General features: G+C 32.0%; 4 protein-coding genes and 1 long non-coding RNA gene across 5 annotated transcripts; 4 read left to right on the top strand and 1 right to left on the bottom strand.

Moving 5' to 3' along the window:
* Positions 1–1,653: 1,653 nt before the first annotated feature.
* LOC114191445 (Plant invertase/pectin methylesterase inhibitor superfamily) lies at positions 1,654–5,061 on the bottom strand. Its single transcript, XM_028080620.2, has 3 exons — positions 3,998–5,061; positions 3,472–3,632; positions 1,654–2,564 (listed from the first exon to the last, which is right to left on the bottom strand). Exons 1-3 carry the CDS (start codon positions 4,795–4,797, stop codon positions 1,870–1,872), a joined length of 1,656 nt encoding a protein of 551 aa, XP_027936421.1. The 5' UTR covers positions 4,798–5,061; the 3' UTR covers positions 1,654–1,869.
* Positions 2,512–5,010, top strand: LOC146889002 (uncharacterized). The gene is made up of 2 exons (XR_014995524.1): positions 2,512–2,647; positions 3,442–5,010. It is a non-coding gene; the product is annotated as an uncharacterized LOC146889002 (long non-coding RNA).
* Positions 5,062–13,789: 8,728 nt separating the features above from the next.
* Positions 13,790–15,823, top strand: LOC114177914 (putative pectinesterase/pectinesterase inhibitor 20). Its single transcript, XM_028063517.2, has 2 exons — positions 13,790–14,853; positions 14,942–15,823. The coding sequence occupies exons 1-2, from the start codon at positions 13,857–13,859 to the stop codon at positions 15,631–15,633; spliced, it is 1,689 nt and encodes a 562-aa protein (XP_027919318.1). The 5' UTR covers positions 13,790–13,856; the 3' UTR covers positions 15,634–15,823.
* Positions 15,824–18,768: 2,945 nt separating this feature from the next.
* Positions 18,769–20,688, top strand: LOC114191047 (pectinesterase-like). Its single transcript, XM_028080202.2, has 2 exons — positions 18,769–19,780; positions 19,872–20,688. The coding sequence occupies exons 1-2, from the start codon at positions 18,805–18,807 to the stop codon at positions 20,558–20,560; spliced, it is 1,665 nt and encodes a 554-aa protein (XP_027936003.1). The 5' UTR covers positions 18,769–18,804; the 3' UTR covers positions 20,561–20,688.
* Positions 20,689–22,094: 1,406 nt separating this feature from the next.
* Positions 22,095–24,781, top strand: LOC114169491 (uncharacterized). The gene is made up of 3 exons (XM_085675495.1): positions 22,095–22,269; positions 22,388–22,459; positions 24,095–24,781. The coding sequence occupies exon 3, from the start codon at positions 24,099–24,101 to the stop codon at positions 24,693–24,695; it is 597 nt and encodes a 198-aa protein (XP_085531621.1). The 5' UTR covers positions 22,095–22,269; positions 22,388–22,459; positions 24,095–24,098; the 3' UTR covers positions 24,696–24,781.
* Positions 24,782–26,008: the final 1,227 nt, after the last annotated feature.

The raw sequence follows: 26,008 nt of genomic DNA, 5'->3' as shown, positions 1-26,008 counted from the left end.
CAAAGCACACATAATAGTAGAATTCAAAAAAATATGACTATTATTCGCTATTATATCATGCTATTATATCATGATACCAAACTATGAATATCATTTTAGATAAGCTCTTCGTACCTCATCAATTTAATTGAGTGAGTATTGTCAAATTTGACGATGCTTTTCCTGGATTACGTTCTAATAAATTTTTAAATTCATTATATATAACTCTATGAACTTTAGAGATTTGTTTTTCTTTGTGTTGAATTCTTGGTTCTCATGAAAAGTTAAACGTATATGCACTTTTTTCATCTTTATCACAAACCTTCTTCTTTAAACAAATAATCAATTTTTTTACTCTTTATCATAATCTTTCTAATATAAATTTATCACATATCACCTATTTAGAAAAAGATAAAATTTATATTCACAAATCACAATTACCACAATGCAAAACATAACAATACTCATACCACTTTAATTAAATAAGTATAAATTCAAAACTTAAAAAAAAAAATTACCATAGTAAGCGGAAAGCACAAAATCCCTAAATTTCATAATTAAGGGTTATAATAATTTGAGAAAAAGTATAATTAGGATTCATACCAATTTCATAAAAGAATCCCTAAAATCATAATTAGGTTTATACTAATTTGGGATAAACTTAATTTGAAGAAACATACTAAAAGAATCATAAATCTAAGATACATAGATCATAATAAGATACTAACATTGTGAGAGATCATGTGAGAATGTATACTTCAATCTCAATCTATGTATTTCCTAACTTTTGTTTTCCAATCTATGTCTTTGTATTTATTTCTCTTCACACACTTTCATGATAATCTCTTTTATAAATCAATATCTCCATTAAATTTTTTATTTTATCTTTTATTATAATTTCCATAATATAAATTTAATATAAATAATATATAAATATAATTTTAAAAAATACATATATATATATATATATATATATATATATATTATATAATAAATTCCAAAAAAAAAATTGGAGGAGCCATGACTCCCCTATATCATTCAATGATTCCGTCACTCTGCATCCCAGTTAAATTTGTATCAAACTTTGAAAATCAAAATAAGAGAATTTACCGTACTTGATTTTGAGTTTAGCTCTACAAGGAACCACTTTAGTTAACCATCGCTCATATTTAATTGTATTGACTAATTAGCGTGCTTTGGAAGTTCTTAGATATTTCTCTCTACCGCGACAAAAAAAAGTATTAAATATTTCCGAAATTTTACCACCATGCATACATAATTATATGAGTAATTCTCATATATCCCATCCATAAATAACGTAATAAAAAAATACTTTTTTTTTCTAGTCGGAGTACACCTATAAATAATAGGAGAAACAAAAATGAAAACATTTTTATAGTTCCGTACTTTAAGATCTACGTATGAATACCCAATAAAAAAAAACTATTATTTAACATGCAACTTTTAGTAAAAATTAAAAACTTTCATGTGCAAATTTTTTTACCAAAATTACAAACCAATATGTTTAATTTATCTGACAAAAATTACAAAAAATACTACATAAATTTGACTTGATTTGACACAAGATTACAAATTTTGTCCGTATAATTTGTTTGGCAAAAATTTCTTATTCAATTTTATAACAAAATCGTAAATCCTATAATGACACATACGTACCTAACCCCATTGTTATTCATTTTTTATATTCTTCCTTCGCAGTTCTCGATCTCAAATTTTGATGAGTAGTCATTTTGAGAACTAACAAAAAGAAAGTACATAATCGACGATAATGAGAACATTTATTTCTTTCTACTTTGTTGCTAATTGGCACCAGAAATAACAAAAAGACCAAACAACTCGTTTTTTTATCGAATAAGAGCACGCACGTATTCAACTCAAGCCAGAGAAGAATGGAATGCCATAGGAGTTCAACCATTCATTGCCTTGAATGAAATTTGCAACGGTGAACTGGCTTGCCTCGGTGGAGTTGGTGATGACCCTATAACCAGGCCACGTAACTCTGCGACTTGTATTTGCACCAGGACCTCTATTGTTGTACTCTCCATAATACAAAGTATCCAATGCAAAGTTCCCATCCCATTCCAACCACCCTGCAGGGTCTATCAGATCCTCCATCAAAGAATTCAGATAAACCGTCCTCGAATACTTCTTCCAGGGACGACCCAGGTAATTCCTGAACTCAGATTTCACAGGGATCAAATCAGCAGCTGCTGCAACCTTGCAGTTGATGATGGAAATACCCGTGTTTTGGTTCGGGTCTTCTCTGCCTTGTGCGGTGAACAGGTTCCTCTGGTTTGGATTAGGCTTGCGCGCGTACAAGTTGCAGTTCTGGAGCACCGCCGCAGCGTTACCAAAGATGAAGTCCACGGTTCCATAAACGTCGCATTCGCGGTAGAATTGACGCAGAGAGTGGACGTAGAGCGTGTCTTGGTAGGCCACAAAGCTGCACTGGTAGAAGGCCGAGAAGTCTGCACCGCTTCTTAGAGCCACCGCTTGGTGTTTGCTGGGCCCGGCCGAGTTCTCAAAGGTTATACCTTTTGCTATGAATCCGTCTCCAACCACAGCTGAACCACACAAACATCAATTCCATGCATAACAGTTAGCTTCACTCATTATGTTTTCCGAAAGGATAAAGCAAAAAGCTGAGGTAAGTGTTTATAGTTAGAGTTGTCGGCAGCTGTCATGAAATATAAACGAAATATATGTAGGCCAAGTTGTCCTGTCATGAAGGACACGTTATTTTTGGTTTTTCAATATATAAGACAAAGTTCTTATGCAATATATCTCTTACTCCTTTTTTTTGTGCTGTCCATCCTGTAAATCCATCCATTTCTTATGCCAAATTATTCACATTCTAATTCTTCTTCCTAGAATGTTACTGTCAACAAAACAGTTGTTACTGTCATGAGTGTTGCAAGAGTATCATATTGTTAATATGAGCTTTAATATATGAATTTAATTGTTAGACTTGAAACAAGTAGTTAACTAATTCTAATCTAATTTGTTTCCCAGAAATGAAAAAAATAGGAAATGACAAAGCGCAGGTTCCGATAGTAGCAATTTTGTTCAGTATATTTGTCAGAGAACCGACACTGGCCCGTGATTGTGATATTCGAATATAAGTTACTATATAGAGGATCTGAAAATGTAGATAAGGGTCTAAGTGCTTCCCACTTTATCCTGAAAAGTCTTGCCGGAAGTGGATGTGCCGTGACCTAATCCAGATTACGCGTTCGAATGTCTGTTTTACCTTTACTATTACTATTAATAGCTCTAATAATTCAAGCAATGATATTTTTGTCGTCTGGAAATTTTTTAATTATGACTTTTCTCTCTATCTTTTTTCTTCTATTGGTTGCTATATATTATTATTATCATTATTGTCTTCAAATGAATGAACATTAATTAAGACAAATAACTTGTTGGACTTTTTGTTATAAGGAAATTAGGAAAGGTTTGAGTAAAACGCACCGACAGTGGCAGATTGGAAAGTAGTCCAGCCATCAACAACGTTCCTGCTTGCCTTCACAACAGTCTTTCCAATTCCATCTCCGACCCACATCAGATTCGTCTTCCTCCTTATTACCTCCACGTTCTCGAAGTATGCCCCAGCTTTTATGTGTATCACAAATCTACACATTTCCAAAATTTACCACTTCATAAAACGTCAAACAATTCAAAACTTTATCAATATGGTTTTGGATGTTATTGTACAAATTTAATATTAATATTACACAAAACTATTTATTTTACGTTTTTTAACTTTTATTCTGAAAATGCATTCAATGCATCATTTAATATCCTATCGCTATTATATAACAGATAATCTATCATACATTAAAGATTTGGTGAATCTTTCTTTTCATTATATATAAAACATGGTGGGGGAGTTTGTTTGATATTACTAACTTTTTTTCAATTAAAAAAAGAAAAACATATTAGTGATGAATGAGGTGATAACGTGAAGGATAAGGTGGTAGTACTAGCTAGTACTTGCCTGGTTGCGCTGGAGTTTGGAGCTGCAGCCACTGCTTCAGATATAGTGGTGAAGTTGCCAGTGCCATCTTTGGCCACAACAAGGTTGAACTTCGTTTCATTCACCGGAGCTTGAAGCAACTTCCGGTCTTTAGGGGAAACCCACGACGGGAACCCGTCTTTCATCTTTCCATATTCGGGAAAAATCTCGTTCTTAGACTGTTTCTTCTTTTCCGGCACTTTCTTCAGCATGGCCAAGGAGTTGCTCACGAGATGCGAAATCTCCAACAGCCCCTCTTCAATCTTCTCCCTCACGTGCCCTTTGCTGTAAGCAAAGCCATCCAGACACGTGTAGAGGTTGGTCATGGCGCCGCTTAAGAGAGTCTGCGAGTCGTGGTAACGCTTCGACCCTATTGTGGTTTGGGAGAGATCCGCCACGGTGGTTTTGAGCTCCTCCACGGTTTCGTCGAAGAGGTCGAGGCAGTCGTCGAGAGCTCGCTGTTCCAGTTTGTTGAGACCCGGGAGCTTCTTTCGGAGACCGCTGCAGTTGGAGGAGGACAATGTGACCTCGTATATGGTGTGGTTCACGACAGAACATATCATTTCTGGTACGGTTTTTGAGGTGAGATCCGGGAAAGAGGTAAGGGTTGAGACACAGAGGTCCGGGTAGAGTGTTCCCTCGCATGTGGAGTTTGCTACATGGAAATGGAGCTGGGTTTGTTCCAGAGCTCTGGTTGCTTCTGCGGTGATGCTGAACTGGGTTACTGTAAAAAGGAGTAGAAGATGAACCGCGGAGAGAATGCAGGGTATGTGAGGTAGCATTTTTGATATGGTAGAGAGAAAGAAGAAGAAAGAGAGGAAGTGATAGCAGTGGATCTCTGGTGTGTGAAATGGGGTGGTAGAAATTCTGTGGATAAATAGGGTCGGTGGTTGCTGCCATTAATGAATTAGTGGGGGCTTCTCTTTAGATCTCACTCACTGTTTCTAATTTAATTTGTCTTTTAAGTTCATGCAAATTACTTTCTCTTTTTCAAATTTACTTTTGTTCTTTCCTGTTTCTTCATCTAAATTTAATCAATATGTTCGATACTAAAAAAAAAAAAAAAAACTCTCCATCACGTCATTTTCTATTGATTATTTAATAATAGATACAGAAAGAAACAGCACAGTAAATTTATAATAATTTTTTTTATATGTTATTATTTAGTTAATATAAAAAATATATATATCATTCAACTTGGATGATAACATAGCCCATGTTGAATGATGCTCGTGGTTAGTATAATAATTGATAGAGAAAAGGTTTTAAAACACATGAATAGGCTTTTCGCTCTCACTGTCTTCTTTTCTGAGAGTGCTTTCTTTTTTTGTATCACTCTTGTCGTGGCAATGCTATTTGTGTCACATATCCCTTTTGCTTTCGCCCATGTGAAGTTCTTTTATTTTTCTTTTAGGTGATTTGATTTATATAGTTTTAAATTTAGGTCAATAAATCCAACCTTTAAGATATAAAAATGGAGTATAAAAAGATAAGAGGAGACACATGGTTCTCAAGTTTTACATACTATATAAGCTTAATTCTACTTTTTTTTTTAATTTTTTGAAAAATTTAATTTGATCTGTAATTCTTATTTCGTCAAATTAAACAGTTTAGTTTTTTTTTTTTTTTAAATCCAACTTGTAGTAAGTGATGAAATTGAAAACGTCAACGGTAGAGTAAAAATGGCTGCATGACATGTGTATAACATGAATTTCCAATATGGAATTTTATTTTAAAATTAATAGGGTAAAACATGAAAATTTTAGAACTAAAAGGAGGAGGGGGTTCTGCAATAAAAAAATTATTAGAACAAAAAGGACTACACTTGTCATAACTACTAATTAAACTAAATTAACTACTAATTAAAAGTAAACAAACTTACTAATCAAAACTAAAGATTAAACACCACACATAGTTTTAAACAATCAAAACAAAGATATTAATTGTTTAAAATTAATATTTTTAATAATTAAAAAGCATATTGCTCACTCTAACAAAATTTTTCAATTATTTCAATTTCCAATTTCGTCGTCCACACAAAGTTACAATATATAAGATACATATTAATTTTCTTTTATAATAACATATATGTGTTTTTGTAGGATTTTAATTCAATGCTTTTACAATGTTTTTCAATTAATACAATATACTCTATGAGAATTTGTTTATAGTGGGTTAATAAACTTACAAGATTTTCAATCTATTTGAAAGTGTTCGAATGTTTATGCATCCATTATTAAAATGAACGTAACAAACAATCTACTTATATTATGAATCAAAGTTATAATGATATTTAAATAACATAGCTATTCTTTTATATTAATTTGTTTGGATGCTTTGAAACATTAAATTTTTGCCTTTAAACTTGTTTGTCTGTTTTTTCTTTCTTATCTTCGTAAATTAATCTTGACATTTATATCATCTTTAAACAAAAATTGAATTTTAGTTATTGATTTATAAAAAGTTTAAGAATTATCCTTTTGACCAGAGATTTAAATTAATTTAATCATAAATAGACGAGAGCTACATTTGCTACAACCACACACAAAACGTGCTTCCTAACTTATGTTTATGTTTCAACCGTTTTGGTACAACTAATTACCAACCTTGCATGGCACAACGACAGCACAATTATCCTCAGCTAACTGTAACAAGAAACTTTTTAAATGTGATTTAATAGGGGGGATAAATTTAATAATATCCGTTTCGACTTAATAATGATGAATTAATCTTAAAATTAAGCTTGTAATAATGTATATAATATAACCTTTCAATTTCTTAAAATACTTATATTTAGGCATTATTTTGAATTATTAATTATTAGAAAAATTAAAATTAAAATTTATTTATCATTAAATAAATTTATTAAAAATTATAGTCTATCATCTTTTTTATTTAAGTATTTATTTATTTTCAGATTTCATAGTTTTTAATAAATTTAAAATAATTTATAAATATATTTTGTAAAATATATAACACTTAATTTAAAATAAGTTTCCTTCATTCCCTTCATTTTGGAGAGTAAATTTTCAGTATTGGTTATTTTATTTATATAAAAAAAATCTTCACATTAGGCTTTTTTTAATCTATATTTTGTATTTTAATTTTCAAAGAAGATAAAAAATATCAGAAAATAAATATGATTCTTCTTCTATCAAACGTCATAAAAGAATTAATGAATGAAAAGATAAAGAGAGAAAAAAATGAAAAAATAATATAAAATCAAAATTATAATCATCACAAAAACATAAATATAGTATTTTTTTTCATAAGAGTAAATTACGCAAAAAACTATAAAAATCTCATTTTCTACCTTTTTTCTTTCTTTCTTCCTTTTTTTTTTCATTCTTCCTTTTTTTTTTTCATTTTCACCTTAATTCAAACAAAATCTTAAGAAAACAAATTAGCGTGTCTTGCCAACGAAGAAAATAGATTAAATTTTCAATTAAAAAAAATTATATATATATATATAAAATAAATTTGAGTATTTTTAAAATTTTAACTAATATTTTTCTTGAATAAATTGAAAACTGTTTTTATATTCTATTGTCAGAACTTAAAATTTGAATACTAATGTTTTCTAAATTATTTTTATCATATTTCCCTAAATAATTATTAATTATTAGAGTTATGAATTGTATCAAATTATACTTGTTGAATTTAGAACACATTATAATTTTTTTATTATCATTGTGACGTTTAACATGTTACAAGGAGTTTGAATTTATTGTACGCTAGATACAAATTAGGCTTAATTTCGAAAATGACGCAGATTTATTCGCTATTACGAAAATGGATAATTTTTTAAAATGTTATAAAATAGGATAAGTCGTGTGAGGGAGGGTTAGCGATTTTTAAACCAGAAGACATACTATATTAAACGACTTTATAAACGCATTTTTAGTTTTATCGTTATTTGAATTCAGTGGTATGAGTAAAATGTTATATATATAACGTGTATATTACAAAAGCTCCCACAATTTGAGTGATATTTTTTCCTCTTTTTCGGATGCCGTTTTTTAACATCGGATTGCTCACGAATTTTGGTTCATTTATACTTTCATTCACCTTGTATAAATAGAGCATTATATTCCTTTCTTAAACATACATCTCCATTCTCTCATTCATTCTCATTCGTTGTATCTTTTTTTCTTTTTTATATTTTTTCTTTCATCTTAAATTTATTTATTTATTATTTTTTAAGAATTATTTTACTAGTTCTGAGATTCAAAAATTTTTTGAGAACTTGTCTAATACACCGCATATAAGTCTTTAAAGACAGTAAATCTATACTCTAGAGAAGTCTTTTTTATTCGTGATTTTATAATTTTTTTTTAACTTTTTTTCAAAGGTCTAGCCTCCGCAACTTATTCTACTTCTGTATAATACATTTAAGAATTGCCCATTTTCGTAATATCAAATCAAATCTGCACCCTTTTCATAAATAAGCCGAAGAATTATCGTATCTTTATTACAATATTAACTAGTTGAAGAAATAATTAGTGTAGCTTTTTGTCATAATAGTTGGTAAACACATCCTCAGCATATGAATCGTGCGAGATGAGTGAGAGAAGAAATTCGTATTGTGACGAAAACATTATAAAAGAATGTTCCAATGATCTTACGTGAAAAAAGCTAAGACAATATATACACTTATTATTTATAATAAATCCAGTATTAAACCAAAATTTTTAAATGTAAGAAATTAGATATTAAATATTTTTTATGCATTTATTGGTAGTGTATACTCTGATGTGCACAATATCAAGTATAATACACTGTGAAACTAGGAGATCATTGTCGAATAAAAAAAAAATTGAAATGAAAAGGGAAATGGATTTTCAGGTGCTTTTTTTATACTACGTGTTTCATGCTTTCTTTATGAAGTAATCATCTTTAACAATACAAATATGATTGGCGAAATTAAATTTCGAAATTTCACTTCAGATTATTTGATTATGCTTGTGTTTTTGTCTCAACAGTCAAAACTGTAAGTGTTTACCTCCTATTAAGTTTTCCACATTAAAAATTCGGGTGCCCATGATCTAATTTATGATGCTACAATTATTGTGAGATCTTGGATCTTCCTCTGAAGTTCTTCTATATTCAGAGATTTGTTTATGCTGTGCTAACTTGTCTTGTCCCTCTACGAAGGACAAGGTAAGGAACCACACACTTTGCATCCATTGAATACATTGTTTGAGAGTTTAATGTAAGGATATTTATATGAGTTGGGCTATTCTTTGTATCCCGGTCCAAACTATATGCTTTTTTTGGCTGACAAAAAACATTGAAAACCGAAGTGCCTAAAAACTTAACATATCACATAACAATTAATTTCTTAAACGAGTGAGTCAAAATTATATATAATGTGTTTTGAGAGTCAGATTTTTGGGCTACCCTCTGCATTATAAACTGAGTGTTCTCATCTATTTAGTACCATGATTTATATTTCGCATCTATTTGACATTAATGTTTTAAGAAAACACCGGCTTAGAAAATTTTGAGCGTGTTACAGGCTGGATATTTGTATATTATTCGGCCAAATCCTTTTGTTAAGTTAAGTTTATTGGAAATTTATTATTAGAAGCCCTTAAAGTCCATGCCAGGTAGGGTATGAAACAACTAGGGCTTTTGACAATTCTATTTCGTAGTCATTTGTTCAGATCTAATTAACTTACGACTAAGATTCTTAACATTTTTGTCCTTATTAGACGGTCAAAGCACAGCATAAGGAACAAACGCGTCATTGTCCCAGGTGCAAACTAAAACACTAATTAATAAAAGAAGAAGTTGAAAATTAATTATATTAACACTAAAAACCCAGTTTATCTTGGCAGTGTTCACGAAAGTTAGTTAATGCATGAATAATAATATACGTGCACATGAAGATTATGTAAATTGAGTTGACAGGTAGATCAGTGAACCCTGCGCTGTAACCTCATTTTTTCTTATTTTGATTTTAAGGTAAACTTTGATTCTCTTCAACGCCTTCGCTGTAATACTATATTTACAAAAGGAGCTTTTGTTCCAACTTGTGAAGTGAAGAGATGTTTAATCTCAAGTTGTTGGGTACTTGAGCCAGATCAGATCTTCACACAAAGTCAAGTTTATTTTTTAAGCCATTAACACGAAAATAAAGGGTCAAGCTAGAATTTGTGTCTTAAACAATGCAAAAGTTGTAATAAGTTCAACTCTTATATTGTTCAGCAACTAATACTTCCCCAGATACGCTTTTAAGCTTGAGTCGTTCATCACTTGGATAGGATTCACATATAAACATCCGTGTCTTTATCTCCTCTTCTAGATTTGAAATTTCTTTCTTTCTTTTTGCCACACTCACACTTAATAAGTTTATTTAATCCGAACTACAGTAATTAAGTTAGCAGGAAAATATGAGAGATTTTTCTGTTGGTAGATGAGAGTCATATAACAAATATTAAAATCAATAAATAGTGTAAATGTGGTTAAGCAATTAATAGCTCACCCCTGAGCAAATAAAAGTCACCGATCCCAAGAAATTTGAAGTAAATTTGGATGTATGGCCTCACCCGATTGAAATTTTAAGATTATTCAATGTTTAAAAAAAAAATTCAATTATCGAAAAGAATTGCAAATATTCTTAATTAATATTTATGTGATAAGACAATTCATTTCAATTCTTAGGACTTCCATGTCATGATTCAGAAACCGGACTTGTGGAGAATCATATGATACCCCATGATATAGGCTTTAAATTTAGCAACTTGCATTTCCAAAATGGTGGACCTTATGGAAATGTTAGATTTATGAAATTTAATTAGATCTTAGTCTGCAATAAAAGCAAAAGTTCTTTTTCAATGGAAGGAACAATGCAGCATGGACTTTCTCTAATTTGCAATGGCAAATTAAGTCTGAAATGACAGCTGCACGTGTAGAGTGTTTTGAGAGGAATACGCAATTTTAAAAGCTTTATTCCTTTCAAATAAAGATTTAAGCTAGGAGTAATAGTGTAACATAACTATAACGCATTTTAAGCTTTAGATATGTTTTTTACATGATCATCAAGAAGAACATCTCACTACATTTTCCAATTCCACCATCTCACATTATTCTAACAAATCAATGTTTTCAAACTCAATCTCCCCCTTAACAATTGTCATCAAAAATCAAACTTGTGACCTTAACTCTCGTACCAATTGTTAGGATCAAATGCTTACCATTAGACAAAAAACTATACTCATTAGTCAGAATACAACTATTTTTACTTAAGAGTGTAACAGCTCAAGTGTCACGATTCAATTATGACCTGACTCACTTGGCCTCTGTCACGAGACAATTGATGCCACCTGCAACAATAAGCGCTTACTACTTGACGAAAAGCTATAACTATTAGTAAGGGTACAACTCTTTTTACCGAATAATGTAACAACCCAAGCGTCACAATTCAATTGTGACTCAGCCTACTTGGCCTCTACCATGGGATAATTGATATCATTTGTAATAATCTCCTCCTCTGCAATTGTTCTACCACGAATCTCACTTGTATTGTGACTTGATCCATCTGACTTCCGCGGACAATTGTGCGACCTGCAACAATTTCTATATTGTTTTGAGTTATCTTAAGTAAAATTTGGATGAAGGAACTCTATCCCAATTGTAATTAATTCATGTGCTCAACTATATAATTACATCAATAGTTTAAAATGAAATTGTTTAACTTTATTTTTATTTGAACTTAGTTATACAAATCCACAATTTTAATGTCTTGAAAGAATTAGATTTAGCTGTTGATGGAAGATACTCGGAAAAAAGGAAAGGGGGTAATTAGAATGTAAAATATCTTTATTTAGGGTTTTCCATGGCTGAAAGGCTTAAATCCGTCAAAACTTGCAAGAATTTGGTCCAAGTTGTGAATGCAAGCAATCTTGCAAGTTGGTTGTAGAGTAAACAATGGGTAACTCAGATTTTAGTTTTCCAAATCTTTTTCCATGTCATAACAATGATTTTTGAATTTTTTGTTTAATGTAATATAAATTTATTTATGTGATATTTGATGAATTATTATGGGTGTGTTTGGTTTTCTGTTTGTAGATATTCCAGCACAAGTTCTACATATTTCTTTACCTAATTATTAAATTAACCTTTCATTTTTACTTATTTATTTTTATAACATCACTTTCTATTGTGATTAATGTTTAGTACCAGATAGACAAACATATTGTTTTTACTTTATATACAAGTTAATTCAATTTAATTATCTTTTACTAAATATATAAAATAAAATAAGTCTAACATAATAAAGTGTTTTTAAATGACTCAACCTACTTAACTCGTTCATCATTATATATAAGTAAGTTGAACCAAACTACCAAAATTCTTACTCATAAAAAAATAAGTCAGATTAAATTAACTTGTTTTTATATTAACCAATATAAGTCTTTACATCCTTAATTAAAAATTACTTTAAATTCTCATTATAAACTATTATTATTACTACTATTATAATTTCACTTAATTGATATATCACAAAATATTTAAAATTTATTTAACGTTAATATAACACTTAAAAAAACTAACGTGTAATATTTTTTAATCATATATCGTATTTTGATTTAAATAAGAGATATAAAACGAGACACTAATCTCAATTTATTTAGAATAATCATATAAAATAATACATAAGCCTTTTCTACGACACAACTTTGAATATTTTGTATACTTTTGGTACAAAACTGTGAATAATACATAAACCTAATATTAGGGTCTTCAACGTTGCACCTCGAGACAAAACCTAAAGGTTGGGGTTGACATAATATAACAAATAGAAACTAATGATCAACATCCTATGCATAATAAAAAAAATCATAGAGCTAATCTTTTGAGAGTGTAAATTATCGATTATTAAAAAGTCAGATTAATGTCTAAAATACTAATTACTAATATCAGACGTTGATCACGAGCTATACATACGTTAGCGGTCCTCTGAAGATTATTATGAATTGAATACATCGTTAATAGTAATATTGAAAAAAATAAATATTTTAATGATAATGTTATTTTCTTAAATTTTTTGTAAAGATATAATTTAAGAAAATGTTAATTAGCTCTTAATTTTGAAAACAATAATAATTTTGAACTAAAATTAAATAATAATATTATTATTATTATTATTTATCACAAAATTTTATTGTTATTACTTTGTCGTTGCTAATTAACATCCAACCTTCGGTATTTATTTTTGTCATATACACTGTCCACGAGACGATACAATGATCTCATATCTTGGTCAAATAAGCGATGTTTGTACGTGACTTGTTTTTCGTGTTTACGTGTCATATGACTGCTCGGAACCAACCTCAAAGTTGACAAAATAAAATAATATTCGATGCTATCAGATAAGCAAGCGACCAAAACTCTCACTGTAGCTTAATTTGATTTTAGTATTTAAAAGGAATATTATATCAATAAATTTTTAATTTTAATTTCGTATAATATTACTATTATTTTTAAGTTCTTTTATTTGTCGAACACAAGTTCTTTTATTTTTAATTTTTTTAATTTTAGGATATGTATACGAATAAAACCACCATTTATTGCATACATGCACGATTATAGCTAGTTCAATGAATTTCTACTCAACGACTTGGAAAATATTTTCATTATCGCGAGTTGGTAGCAGTTCATTGAGTTCATGGTAGCCATCATTCTAATTTCAGATTCCGATTTACGACCAACAATTTTATAATATCAAGTTGGTCTTCGTCTTGGCCTATATATAATGGCTCCCAACAACGTAAATTTCATTCCCATACATTCTTATAGCTGCAAGCTCCTCAAGTTTCCTTCTTTCAATAACCCAATGGCTTTTAAGAACCTGTCCTTTCTTACGCTCTGTGTTTCTCTTGTGTTATCCTCCTTGTCACCGATTTCCATAGCTTCTAATAATAAACGTGATGTTGTTCCCCCAGAAACTTTGTGCAAATCCACCGTACATCCTTCCTACTGCAAAACCCTGCTTGCTAATCAAAACGGCACAATCTTTGACTATGGTCGAATTTCTGTCCGAAAGTCCTTGTCCCAGTCCCGCAAATTCTTAAACCTAGTAAACTCATTCCTCCAAGACAGATCCTCTTTGTCTCTTCCCACAACTCGCGCCCTTGAAGACTGTCAATTCCTCGCTGAACAAAACTTCGAATACTTATCAAACGCACTCGACAATGTCGATAAAGCTAGCGATGATCTTCCCACCACTGAAGCTGAAGACCAGCAAACCATGCTTAGTGCCACTTTGACAAACCAAGAAACGTGTTTAGAAAGCTTACAGAGCACAGCTTCCGATGAAAGAGTGAAGAGTGAACTTCTCTCATCACTCTCTGATGACACGAAGCTTCACAGTGTTTCCCTTGACCTGTTCATCAAGGGTTGGGTGCCTGAGAAGAAAATCTCAACATCGTGGCAACCCAATGGGAGACACTTGGAGTTCCACAACGGTCGTTTACCATTGAGGATGTCTAACCGTGTACGTGCCATCTATGATTCTGCTAGAGGTCACGGCAGAAAACTGCTTCAAGATAGCAGCGAGAGTGTACTGGTCAGCGATATTGTGGTTGTTAGTCAGGACGGAAACGGGACCTTCACTACCATCAACGATGCTATAGCAGCTGCGCCAAATAACACAGCTGCTTCTGCTGGTTACTTTTTAATTTTAGTCACTGCAGGTGTGTACCAGGAGTATGTCTCCATACCCAAAAACAAGAAGTACTTGATGATGATCGGAGATGGGATCAATCAAACGATTATCACCGGTGATCACAACGTTGTCGATAACTTCACAACATTCAACTCAGCAACATTTGGTATGTCTTCCTAGCGTTGTCGTTTTAACTTTTGTATTGAATTTTTGAAAAGAAAAATATTTAACATGAAATTTGGTGCGACTTGTAGCTGTGGTAGCACAAGGGTTTGTAGCTGTTAACATGACATTCCGAAACACTGCTGGGCCAAGCAAGAACCAAGCGGTTGCAGTGAGAAACGGAGCTGATTTGTCAACTTTTTACAGCTGCAGCTTCGAGGGGTATCAAGACACCTTGTACACGCATTCCCTTAGACAGTTTTACCGTGAATGTGACATCTACGGTACCGTTGACTTCATATTCGGAAATGCTGCGGTTGTTTTCCAAACATGTAACATGTATCCACGGCTTCCCTTGAGTGGTCAATTCAACGCCATCACTGCACAAGGCAGAACAGACCCAAATCAAAACACAGGCACTTCTATTCAGAACGCAACTATAAAAGCTGCTGCTGATTTGGCTCCCGCAGTTGGTAGCGTGCAAACATATCTTGGGAGGCCATGGAAAGAGTACTCAAGAACAGTTTATATGCAGAGTTTCATGGATAGTTTGATAAATCCTGCTGGGTGGCATCTATGGAGTGGGGATTTTGCCCTAACCACCTTATACTATGCAGAGTACAATAACACAGGACCTGGTTCAAGCACCCAAAACCGTGTAACGTGGTCTGGTTATCATGTTATCAATGCTACTGATGCGGCTAACTTTACTGTGTCTAACTTCTTGGGCGGGGATAGTTGGCTTCCTCAAACTGGCGTTCCATACAGTAGTGGATTGATATAATCAAACATTCAAGTTGCGAGCTAGTTACGTGTAATAAGAGCAAAGTTGCTTAACAGTTTTTGTAATCCGATGCAAAATTGTTTCTCTGTTGTATTTATAAATAACTAAAATGTACTCCAATGTAAGGTTGTGATTGATTCCTTGTTATTTACGAAAATTAATAAACATATTTTTAGTGACGGATATATATTAATTATTGTCTTGAAAAAATCACTTTAATAGTTGTAATTAGATGTTAAGTTGATTTTTGTGAATTTCATTGTAGTTTCATTAGATGTATATTGTTATTAATGATTTATTTAACTATTATTTAAAAAGTATATACTTGTGTTATAAGTTTTACTTTCATTAATGATAAAGTCAATTTAAAATATATATATATATATATATAAATAAGTGCAAGTCTTATTTTTAAATTAATTTTGTAGGTTATAAAATTGAATTAGACTTGAAAATTCATTCCTTAACCAATTTTAACAAAGAAGTGTATTTTAATAAGTGTAATTTTTTGTTTTCATAATTTCAAAATTTTACTATTTATATCAGGTTAACACGCAGTAAAAAGAATTTTCAACTAAGTACTTATTTAACTTTTAATTTGCTGATCTAGTAAGGCTTAAAAATGTCCCAAAAAATATACAATGTTTTCAATATCACTAATAGAGTAAAAATAAAATAAAAAGCTTAAATTGAATATTTTTAAAATAGAGAGTAAAAAAAATTATTAATAATACTTAACTAAGTATTGTATGTAGAAACTATTGGGAACCACGATAATTCTGTATTATTTTATAAATTTTGATGCTGATAAAAAAAAAATTATAAATTTTGATGTTAGAGAAATGTACTGTCAGTTTTAAGAACGTATATTTTGATTAAGCGTCTTTGAACCTTGTTTCACCATTCTTAGATAAGTATTATGACGCTGCTTAGAGTGACAATATGAATGATATCTTAATCACTTAAAAAGAAAAGTTGATATCTTAAGTGATTATTGATTTTTGTGAAGAAAATTCCATAATCTGAAAGATATATATTTGAAGGACTGTGAAATATTAATAAGTTCAGAGTAGATATTTTGGGTTGATTTTTGTTGGGAAAATCTCAAAAAAAAAAAATCGAAAGCAAAATCAAGATCAAATGTTCTCTAAAAAGATAATATGTAAAATAATAAAATGCATAAAATAAGGAAGGGAAAAACCAACAAACACTAAAATTTATAATATGAAAAAATCTCAGTAGCACACAACTTTGTCTAATAAGAACTTCCACTAATAATAATTAATAGGTACACCACAATTTTTCTTAGAGAATCTAAAGATCAATAGAGAACTATTTTCTTGAGCAATAAGGTGAATAACAAACCCAATGGATACTCTAAATAAATAATAGGGTGAACCCCAATATATAAGAAGAGGGAGGAATAAAACCTTTTCTTAAATGTAGCTTCTCTCCATAGACTTGCATATGATAAACTGGTTGATCTTTTCTTCTTCTTCATTCTCTCTGATGACTTCTTTCTTTTCTCATCAGAGTGTACTCATAACTTTTGTCTCTTTGTTTCTCACTCATTTTTCTTTCATAGCAAACTTGATGTAAGAATTGCATATTTAAATTACAATAATGGGTCACAAACTAATAAAATAAAATATCTATTTTATTTTTCTTAATTAGATGAGTGTGGATCCAATAAATTGTTGACCTACCTAACAGTTTTATACCAACTATTTTGGACGTAACTTTATACTTACATTTTTTTTAGTTATTTAAAAAAAAATCTATATATTGATTGGAATTGTCTAAATACATCCTTATTAAATATATTCTTAGTTTACTTTCTTTTGGCCTATGAGACAAACATTTAAGTAAATCTCATAATAAACAATGGTTTTAGATTATTATGTTAGATAAGTTAAATCAACGCTAAACTCAAATAGATATTAAAAATAAAATTAGCATATGAATTAGCTAAATTATTTTAAATATTCTAAACTCAGTATTAATTTAATGTGGATGTTATTGACTCTTAATCAAAAGCTTATATGTAGAACATATTGTTCATAAATTTAAAATCTTTAACTTTTTTTTATGTATATGTGACGGGGTTTAATCGATTTTTGATCGATGATATCGTTGTCGATAAATTCACACGAGTTACTAACACTATGTTTACGGCGCTTATTTACTGTTTAAACACATGGACATGCCAATGGGGTTTGTGTTTGCTTTTAGGTGATTATAGATTATTTCAGGGAACAGATTTGCAGGATAAGTAACTATTTGCATCTTCGCATATATATATATATATATATATATATATATATATATATATATATATATATATATATATTTTCCTCTGTATCTTTTCACATTCATTTATTTACTTTTCCTTATATCATCTCCCAAAAGCAAAATAATTAGGTCCAGGGGTTGGTTTGGTGGACACAGGTCAGAAAATAAACAAAAAAAAAAAAAACGATAATACAAAGAGATGTTGATTATCACGTTATATATTAAGCATACATGGCTCTGTCGCATGCGGAAATTATCTGACCACATACATTCCTGAGAATCTCTCAAATATTATTCTATTTGCAACATTCTACGAGATCACCAAAAACATTGACTTTCCGTGGGATATTTCGGCGCAACACAATGTTGTCTGATATTCATCAAACAATCCACTTTAGTTTAGTTATTCTTATGTTTTGCGTTCCCGTGTCTTGTGATTGCTGGGAACCAACCCCACCATTCACAACCTTAAAATCATATCCAATTCCTTATGTGATAAGTCCGTTACCAAACAAATCTTCCTACCAATTTAAAGAAATACACATAACATTCTTATGAATGTTTGCATACATGCATGATGCTTCAAACCTAATGAATGTTCGTCCTAAATTCTTAATCAAAACATTTCTGATATACATACAGTTTGATTTAGAGCTGTTGACTATGTTAATGGTCGCCACATCAACACAAAGTAGGTAACGAAAATTCCTTAAAGTTGACTTCCTTTATGCCATGCATTCATCACCACATTAACCCTCATAATTTTAATCACACAAATTCGTCACCCAGCCCTATATAAGAACCCAACTATCTGTGCATTCATCACATCTTCAAGCTACAAACAACTCTTATTTGTTATTCTTCCATCCAAATACACCAATGGCTATGGCTTTTAACAGCTTTTACGCTCTCACACTCTTCGTTTCCCTTCTGCTATCCTTCTTCACCTCGATTTCCATAGCTGATAATAGCCATGCAGTTGTTCCACCAGAAACCCTATGCCACTCGACCTTGGACCCTTCTTACTGCAAATTTGTTCTTGCTAATCAAAATGGCAGCATATATGAGTATTGCCAAATTTCTGTTCGAAAATCCCTGTCCCAGTCTCGTAAGTTCTTGAACACGATGTACTCATATCTTCAAAATCCCTCCTCTCTCTCCCAACCCACAATCCTCGCTCTTGAAGATTGCCAAATACTTTCTGAACTAAACTTTGAATACTTATCGACGACACTTGACACTGTTGATAAAGCTAAGGATGTTCTTCCCACCTCTCAAACAGACGATGTTCACACATTGCTTAGTGCTGTTTTGACAAATCAGCAAACTTGTTTAGACGGTCTTCAAACCTCGGCTTCAGATCCAAGAGTGAAGAATGGTCTTTTTTCCCAACTCTTGGATGATATGAAGCTTAACAGTGTCTCACTTTATTTGTTCACCAAGGCTTGGGTTCCTGAGAACAGAATATGGCAACCCCATGGAGCCATCCAGAATGATGGTATGTCGAACAAAGTTCGCGCCATTTATGATTCTGCGAAAGGTCAGGGGAGAAAACTACTACAAACATCGGATGACAGTGAAAGCGTTTTGGTGAGTGACATTGTGGTGGTTAGTAAAGATGGAACTGGAAACTTTACCACCATAAACGATGCCATAGCTGCAGCACCAAATAACACAGCTGTTACCGATGGCTACTTCATTATTGTTATCAGTGAGGGTATATATCAAGAGTATGTATCCATAGCCAAAAACAAGAAGTTCTTGATGTTAATTGGAAATGGAATCAATCGGACAATTATAACTGGCGATCACAACGTTGTGGATGGCTCTACAACATTCAACTCAGCCACATTTGGTAAGCATAATAACATCCTAAATAAACATGTTAACATTTCATCGAAATCACCCTCTAACATGTTAATTAACTTGTTGGTGACTTTTTTCAGCTGTGGTAGGACAAGGATTCGTAGCTGTGAACATAACATTCCGCAACACTGCTGGGCCAAGCAAGCACCAAGCAGTTGCAGTAAGAAATGGAGCAGATATGTCCACCTTCTATAGCTGTAGTTTCGAAGGGTACCAAGACACTTTATACACTCATTCTCTGAGACAGTTTTATCGAGAATGTGACATATATGGCACAGTTGACTTCATATTTGGAAATGCAGCTGTTGTTTTGCAAAACTGCAACATGTATCCTCGCCTTCCATTGAGTGGACAATTCAATGCCATCACTGCACAAGGTCGAACTGATCCAAACCAAAACACAGGCATTTCCATACAAAATGCCACCATAAAAGCTGCACAGGATTTGGCTCCAAAGGTTGGAACTGTGGAAACATACCTTGGAAGGCCATGGAAGGAGTACTCAAGAACTGTTTATATACGGTCTTTCATGGATAGTTTGATAGCTCCTGCTGGTTGGCATGAATGGAATGGGAGTTTCGCACTCAGCACATTGTACTACGCAGAATATGATAACATGGGTCCTGGTTCAAACACTGCAAACCGAGTTAATTGGTCTGGGTTTCATGTTATTGATGCCACTGATGCAGCCAATTTTACTGTCTCTAGCTTCTTGGATGGGGATGATTGGGTGCCTCGAACCAGCATTCCGTACCAGACATCTTTGTAATTGTAATTGCAAACTTTACTTGGATTCATATACTTGTCATAGACCATGTTGAATGTTCTGTTCCATTTCGATTTAGCCACATTAATGTGGTAATGAATGAATCAATGAATCATCTAATCTTTCACTTTGATTTGGATTGTCTTGTTTTTCTTGTCTATATCAACTTATTTTATTTGTTTGATATTTTCACTTCATATCTTATTCATCAAATTGTTGCCCTTATTAAAAGTTATTATTATTAAAAAAAATAAACATAAGAAATAACTAAAATGATCCATTAAATATGTAGGTTTTATTTATCGAGTTACTTAAATCATAAAGGGTACTAAATTAAGCTCACTGCAAAAAGTAGTTTATATAATGTATTTCAATGTATAAATCAACATTATATAAATCATTTACCGCAATGTTTAACAGTGTTTAGACTTTTTTATAAATATATGTTTCAAAATTAAGTTTTTCAGAAATAATATTTTTGTCAAAAGACAAATACTAAATGGTTGACATGACATCGTAAAAGGAAAAGAAAAAAGGATGAAAAGAAGGACCCCATTTTTGTGTGGTGCAAATTGAAGAACAATTGCTTCTTGTGCATAAAAAATCACACTTAAAGTTTATCTTTTGGAATGATTAATTTGTATTATACTTTTGATTCACCAGTCCAAGATATTAAAAAAAATGTCAGATTGCTGCAAAAGGAAAGTAAGGGGTGCAGAAAGCAACTTCTGAATTGAAACCATTGTAGACCGTGTTTCGACTATTGGGCCTTCCGAATTGGGTTTATTGAGATTAGTGTTTGTTCACGACTTCGTCTTGCTCGGTTCGTCCCATTTTTAGATTTTACGGCCTAATATTCTTGTTTATATATGGGTTAAATATGTTTTTGGTCCCTCACGTTTAAGTAAATTTTGAAATTAATTCCTCTTCAAAACTTGATACCAATTTAGTCCTTCATCTTTAAAAATGTGTGAATTTAGTCCTTTTTATCAAATTTTTTTAAGTTTATTTGACATTTTAAATGTATTTTAAGATAATATTTAAGTTAACATTGAAGCAAAAATGTGTCAAATGTTGTAAACAATTCAAATATTATCATGAAATGCGCTTAAAACGTCAGATAAACTTAACAAAATTTGGTAAGAATGACTAAATTCATACATTTCTAAAGATGAAGGACTAGATTGATATCAAGTTTCGAAAAATGACTAATTCCAAAATTCACCGAAACTTGAGGGAGCAAAAACATATTTAACCCTTTATATATTGACACAACAAGTGTCCATAAAGAATTTGGATGTCAATGTTGATAGATATGAGTGTGTGAAGCTATGAATTTTTAATAGCTTTATATATTTTTTATATAGCTATAAATAGTTTTCTTATATTTTTCTATCATAAAATTTGAAGGAAAGAGAAAGGTCGGAGCTTATTCAAAATAGAAAAAAAGTCTGAAATTCATATAATTTTCGTAATAAAACGTAGATTTTGTAAGCCTTTTTTTTCAGTGTTAAGAAGTTGTGGGCTGGTCCCTTCGTAGGCCCAAGGACAGCCCTTCAGTAGGACCCTATACCCTTCCAACTCTCTCATTCTTCACCCTTCTGTTTTCCAGAGCTGCCCTCTTCCCCAAACCCTCTATCCTTCAGCAAGGCTCTGCTAGGGCACAGTCCTCTTCCATCCTGAGGTAGCAAAGATCGACCCTATACTTCCTGGTAAGTCGAACTCTTGAGCATTTGGTCTACTTTCTTCCCCTTTTCCCGCTGTTTGAGCATGTTGGTCAGTTAGGGTTCCGTTTATTTACCCCGTTCTGTGCTGATTTCCATGTTTCAGCTCACTGCTCTAGCCCTTGGAGCTGAAATACTTCTTAGTTGTGGGTCTATTTCGTTTTAGCATCTAAGCAAGGTAAGGGAAGCTAGGTTCTTTTCGCGTTTTTGAAATATGTGGTTTGTTTTCGTTTATGTTTTATGCTTAAATGATTGGAAAATGTTAGTTTTGGTATATTTCTGAGTTAGGGGTTCAAATATTCATGAAACTGTGATGTCTGACGTCTTTTTTCGTATTCTGATGCGTCGCACAGTCGCTGGGCGAGTTCCTTGACTCGTTGGGCGACTGGGTATTTTTCTGATATGCGCAGTTTTAGTAAAATTGAATTTTCTGACTCATTAACCGTTGGATTGAGCTCAAATTTTGACATTTGGTTCACAACATGCTATTTTATGGTTTGACCGGTTGGATCGTCAATTAGATATCTATAGCTTGAGAAATGTGTCACGCATTACTGCAATGATTTTGGTTTTATGATAATAAATTTTCTTTGGAATTTTGGTGTAAGAGTTATGGTTGTGGGTTATGCTTGATTGTATGGAATTGCAGGTACTTAAATTTTGGCACACGTTTATTTGAGATGAATACTATTTTGTGATATATGTATGTCTTGGTATGCATTTATAAAGTATGAGATGAATGATAGCATGAGTAATGTATGAAGTTGTGTTTGGATGGTTGATAATGAGCATGAGAAATAAATGTTGTGGTTGCAAGTGGTGGTTATGTGATATGAGCCATGAGGTTGGTGTGAAATAGGCGTAATTCCATGAGTCTCGTGGGGAGACTTTATGGTGGCGTGTAGTGTATATATTAAGATAAGGATTCAAGTAAGGATTGCATCCCGAAACTCTAAAGGGTCAGTGAGTCTCAAGTAGAGCAAACTGACCCAAGTGGTGAGAGTAGCGGGAGGCCCTAGTCTTTGGCAGGATAATGGCCTTAGACGTTTAAAGGCTAACCTTGTGTGTGGTAGGGTGAAACCCATTGGCAATGGCTCTGCAGAGCAGTAGAGGCCACCACAAGTGCAAGCGTCCAGTGAATCCGATCTTAATATATGTATCCGGATAATTGAGTCATAGTGTCCTGCTTGTTTGCTATAACATGACGTCCTGTGCCTGTTGTGTTGCATGTTAAGGAATGATTATGCACTTATTCTTTTACACTATGATAAGTTTCATGTTACACTAGCTTACCCTTGCACTTTGTATTGTTTCTGCTATGTTTTCTCTTTTGCGATGATCACCTTATTGGTGGGAGCAGATGGAAGGGATGTTCGGGATGGATCTGGGGGCAACAGCGGTGCAGTCTAGATTTTTACCTTGGAGCCCTTAGGATTAGTTTCATGGCCATGAGGCCTTTTGTATTAACTGCCTTGAGGACAACCTTTTTGCAAGACTGTTAAACTTTTAAATTGTGTTTTCTTATGGCATGGTTGTATGCCTAAGTTTCCTTTTAAGAAATTCCGGATGACTGTAACAGTTACCTTTCTACGTTTATGTTCATCTGAGTGCTTCTCATTATTATAATTGTGTGATGCTTTATTTAGTAGTGTAATCTATTAAAATGGGACGTCATACTTTTATGGTATCAGAGCCTTCGTTCCTAAGTGTCTGTGGGCTATGTGTTTGCTTAGCTTTCGTTGTGTCTTTCTTGTCACGTTTAGATAAGTTTCCAGTCTAACCCAGTTTCTAATGGTGCTTTCTATGTGTCCAGTGATATGGCACCCCCGCGTATCGCTCCTACTCCACCCCCTCAGGGCGACGGACAAGATCTGGCCAGGGCGATCGAGGCCATGGCTGCGGCTTTGACTCAGCAAAGCAATGCCATGATGCAACAGCATGAGGCGGCGATGCAGCGCCAGGAAGCCTCTCTCGAGCAGCAGAACTTCATGATGCAGCAGATGGAAGCTGCTAGGCAGGCTGCAGAGGATGCTCAGAGGCAGCACGTGGATGCTCTCCGTCAGTTAGGGGAGAATGATGCTGGTGCTCAGATGTATGGTCCTCATCCCCAACCTCCACCCCCTGAATGGAGTTTGGAAGACTTTTTGAAGCACCAACCTGCCAAGTTTGATGGCAAGAAGAGTCCCGATCAGGCGGACCAATGGATGAAAGATATGGAGCGCATCTTTGATGCCAAGAGGTGCCCCGATGAGAGCAGACTGGCTTTCACTGTCTACATGCTCACTGGAGAGGCTGAGCATTGGTGGGCTAGCATGAAGCTGGTGATGGAAGAGAAGCATGAGGATATCACATGGGAAGCCTTCAAGAGGAGGTTTCTTTCAGAGTACTTCCCTGATAGTAGAGATGGCAAATAAATCCGTGCCCGTGGGTATCACCCGAACCCGTCCCCGTTTTGACGGGGAATCCCCGCTTTGACTGGGTATGGGTATGGGTATGGATAATACCCGAAATTTTCAACTGGGGATGGGGATGGGGATGGAGATATATATATACCCGCCCAAATACCCGTCCCCGCTTAAATTACTAAACTATTTATAATTTATTAAATAATCTAAAAAATATATATAAATAAATAATATATTTACACATAAAATATAATATAATATAATATAATATAATATAATATAATATAGTATATATACATATAAATAAAATATACTTTTATATATATATATATATATATATATATATATATATATATATATTTACACATATACATGTAATATAATATAATATAATATAATATAATATAATATAATATATATATAATATATATACATAATAATATAATATAATATATATAATATATACGTATAAAACAAATTAATCATTTAACTAGTGAGATCTTTTATAAACAAATTTATAACATGACAAATTTATAAAAATTTAAAAGAAATATATATATATATATATATATATATATATATAAAAGCATAAAATATCTACGCATATACATATAATATATATACATAATAATATAATATATATTATTATATTTATATTATTATATAATATAATATAATATATACTTAAAATAAATATATATCTATAAAATATATATATATATATCTATAACTATATATAAAGGGGATTCCCTCTTTTGTGTCCACATTTCATAATTCCAATTTTACCCTTTACAATTTAATTATTTATTAAATTTTTAAAAATTAACGGTTACTTTTACAAGTTTTTATAAAATTATTTATTTATCTCCTTTTTCTTTTTTCTCATACTATTCATCAACAGTTATTTTTTTCATATTTTCTCCATACATTTCACTTTAATTTTTATAAATATACTTTTATTTTGTTCATTAACTTAATAACATTACAATATCATTAATTGTAAATATAATTCGAAAAATGCGTACACGCAGGCGCGATAGCGCCTGTGTTTACACTAGTATATATATATAAACATAAGATATCCACACATATAATATATATACATAGTAATAATAATATAATATATAATATAATATAATATATATAAATAATTATATATATATATAAACATAAGATATCCACACATATAATATATATATACATAGTAATATAATATATAATATAATATAATATATATATATATATATATATATATATATATATATATATATAACATATTTCTCATTCTCTTTGTTTTTTGTTATACACTTTGTTTACTCTCT

This window comes from Vigna unguiculata, chromosome 1 (genome assembly GCF_037176805.1).
Source record: "Vigna unguiculata cultivar grain cowpea cultivar isolate G323 ecotype 2 chromosome 1, ASM3717680v1, whole genome shotgun sequence".
Taxonomy (NCBI): domain Eukaryota; kingdom Viridiplantae; phylum Streptophyta; class Magnoliopsida; order Fabales; family Fabaceae; genus Vigna; species Vigna unguiculata.
The sequence above is the reverse complement of the archived record's forward strand: the minus strand, read 5'-3'. Positions and strand labels throughout refer to the sequence as shown.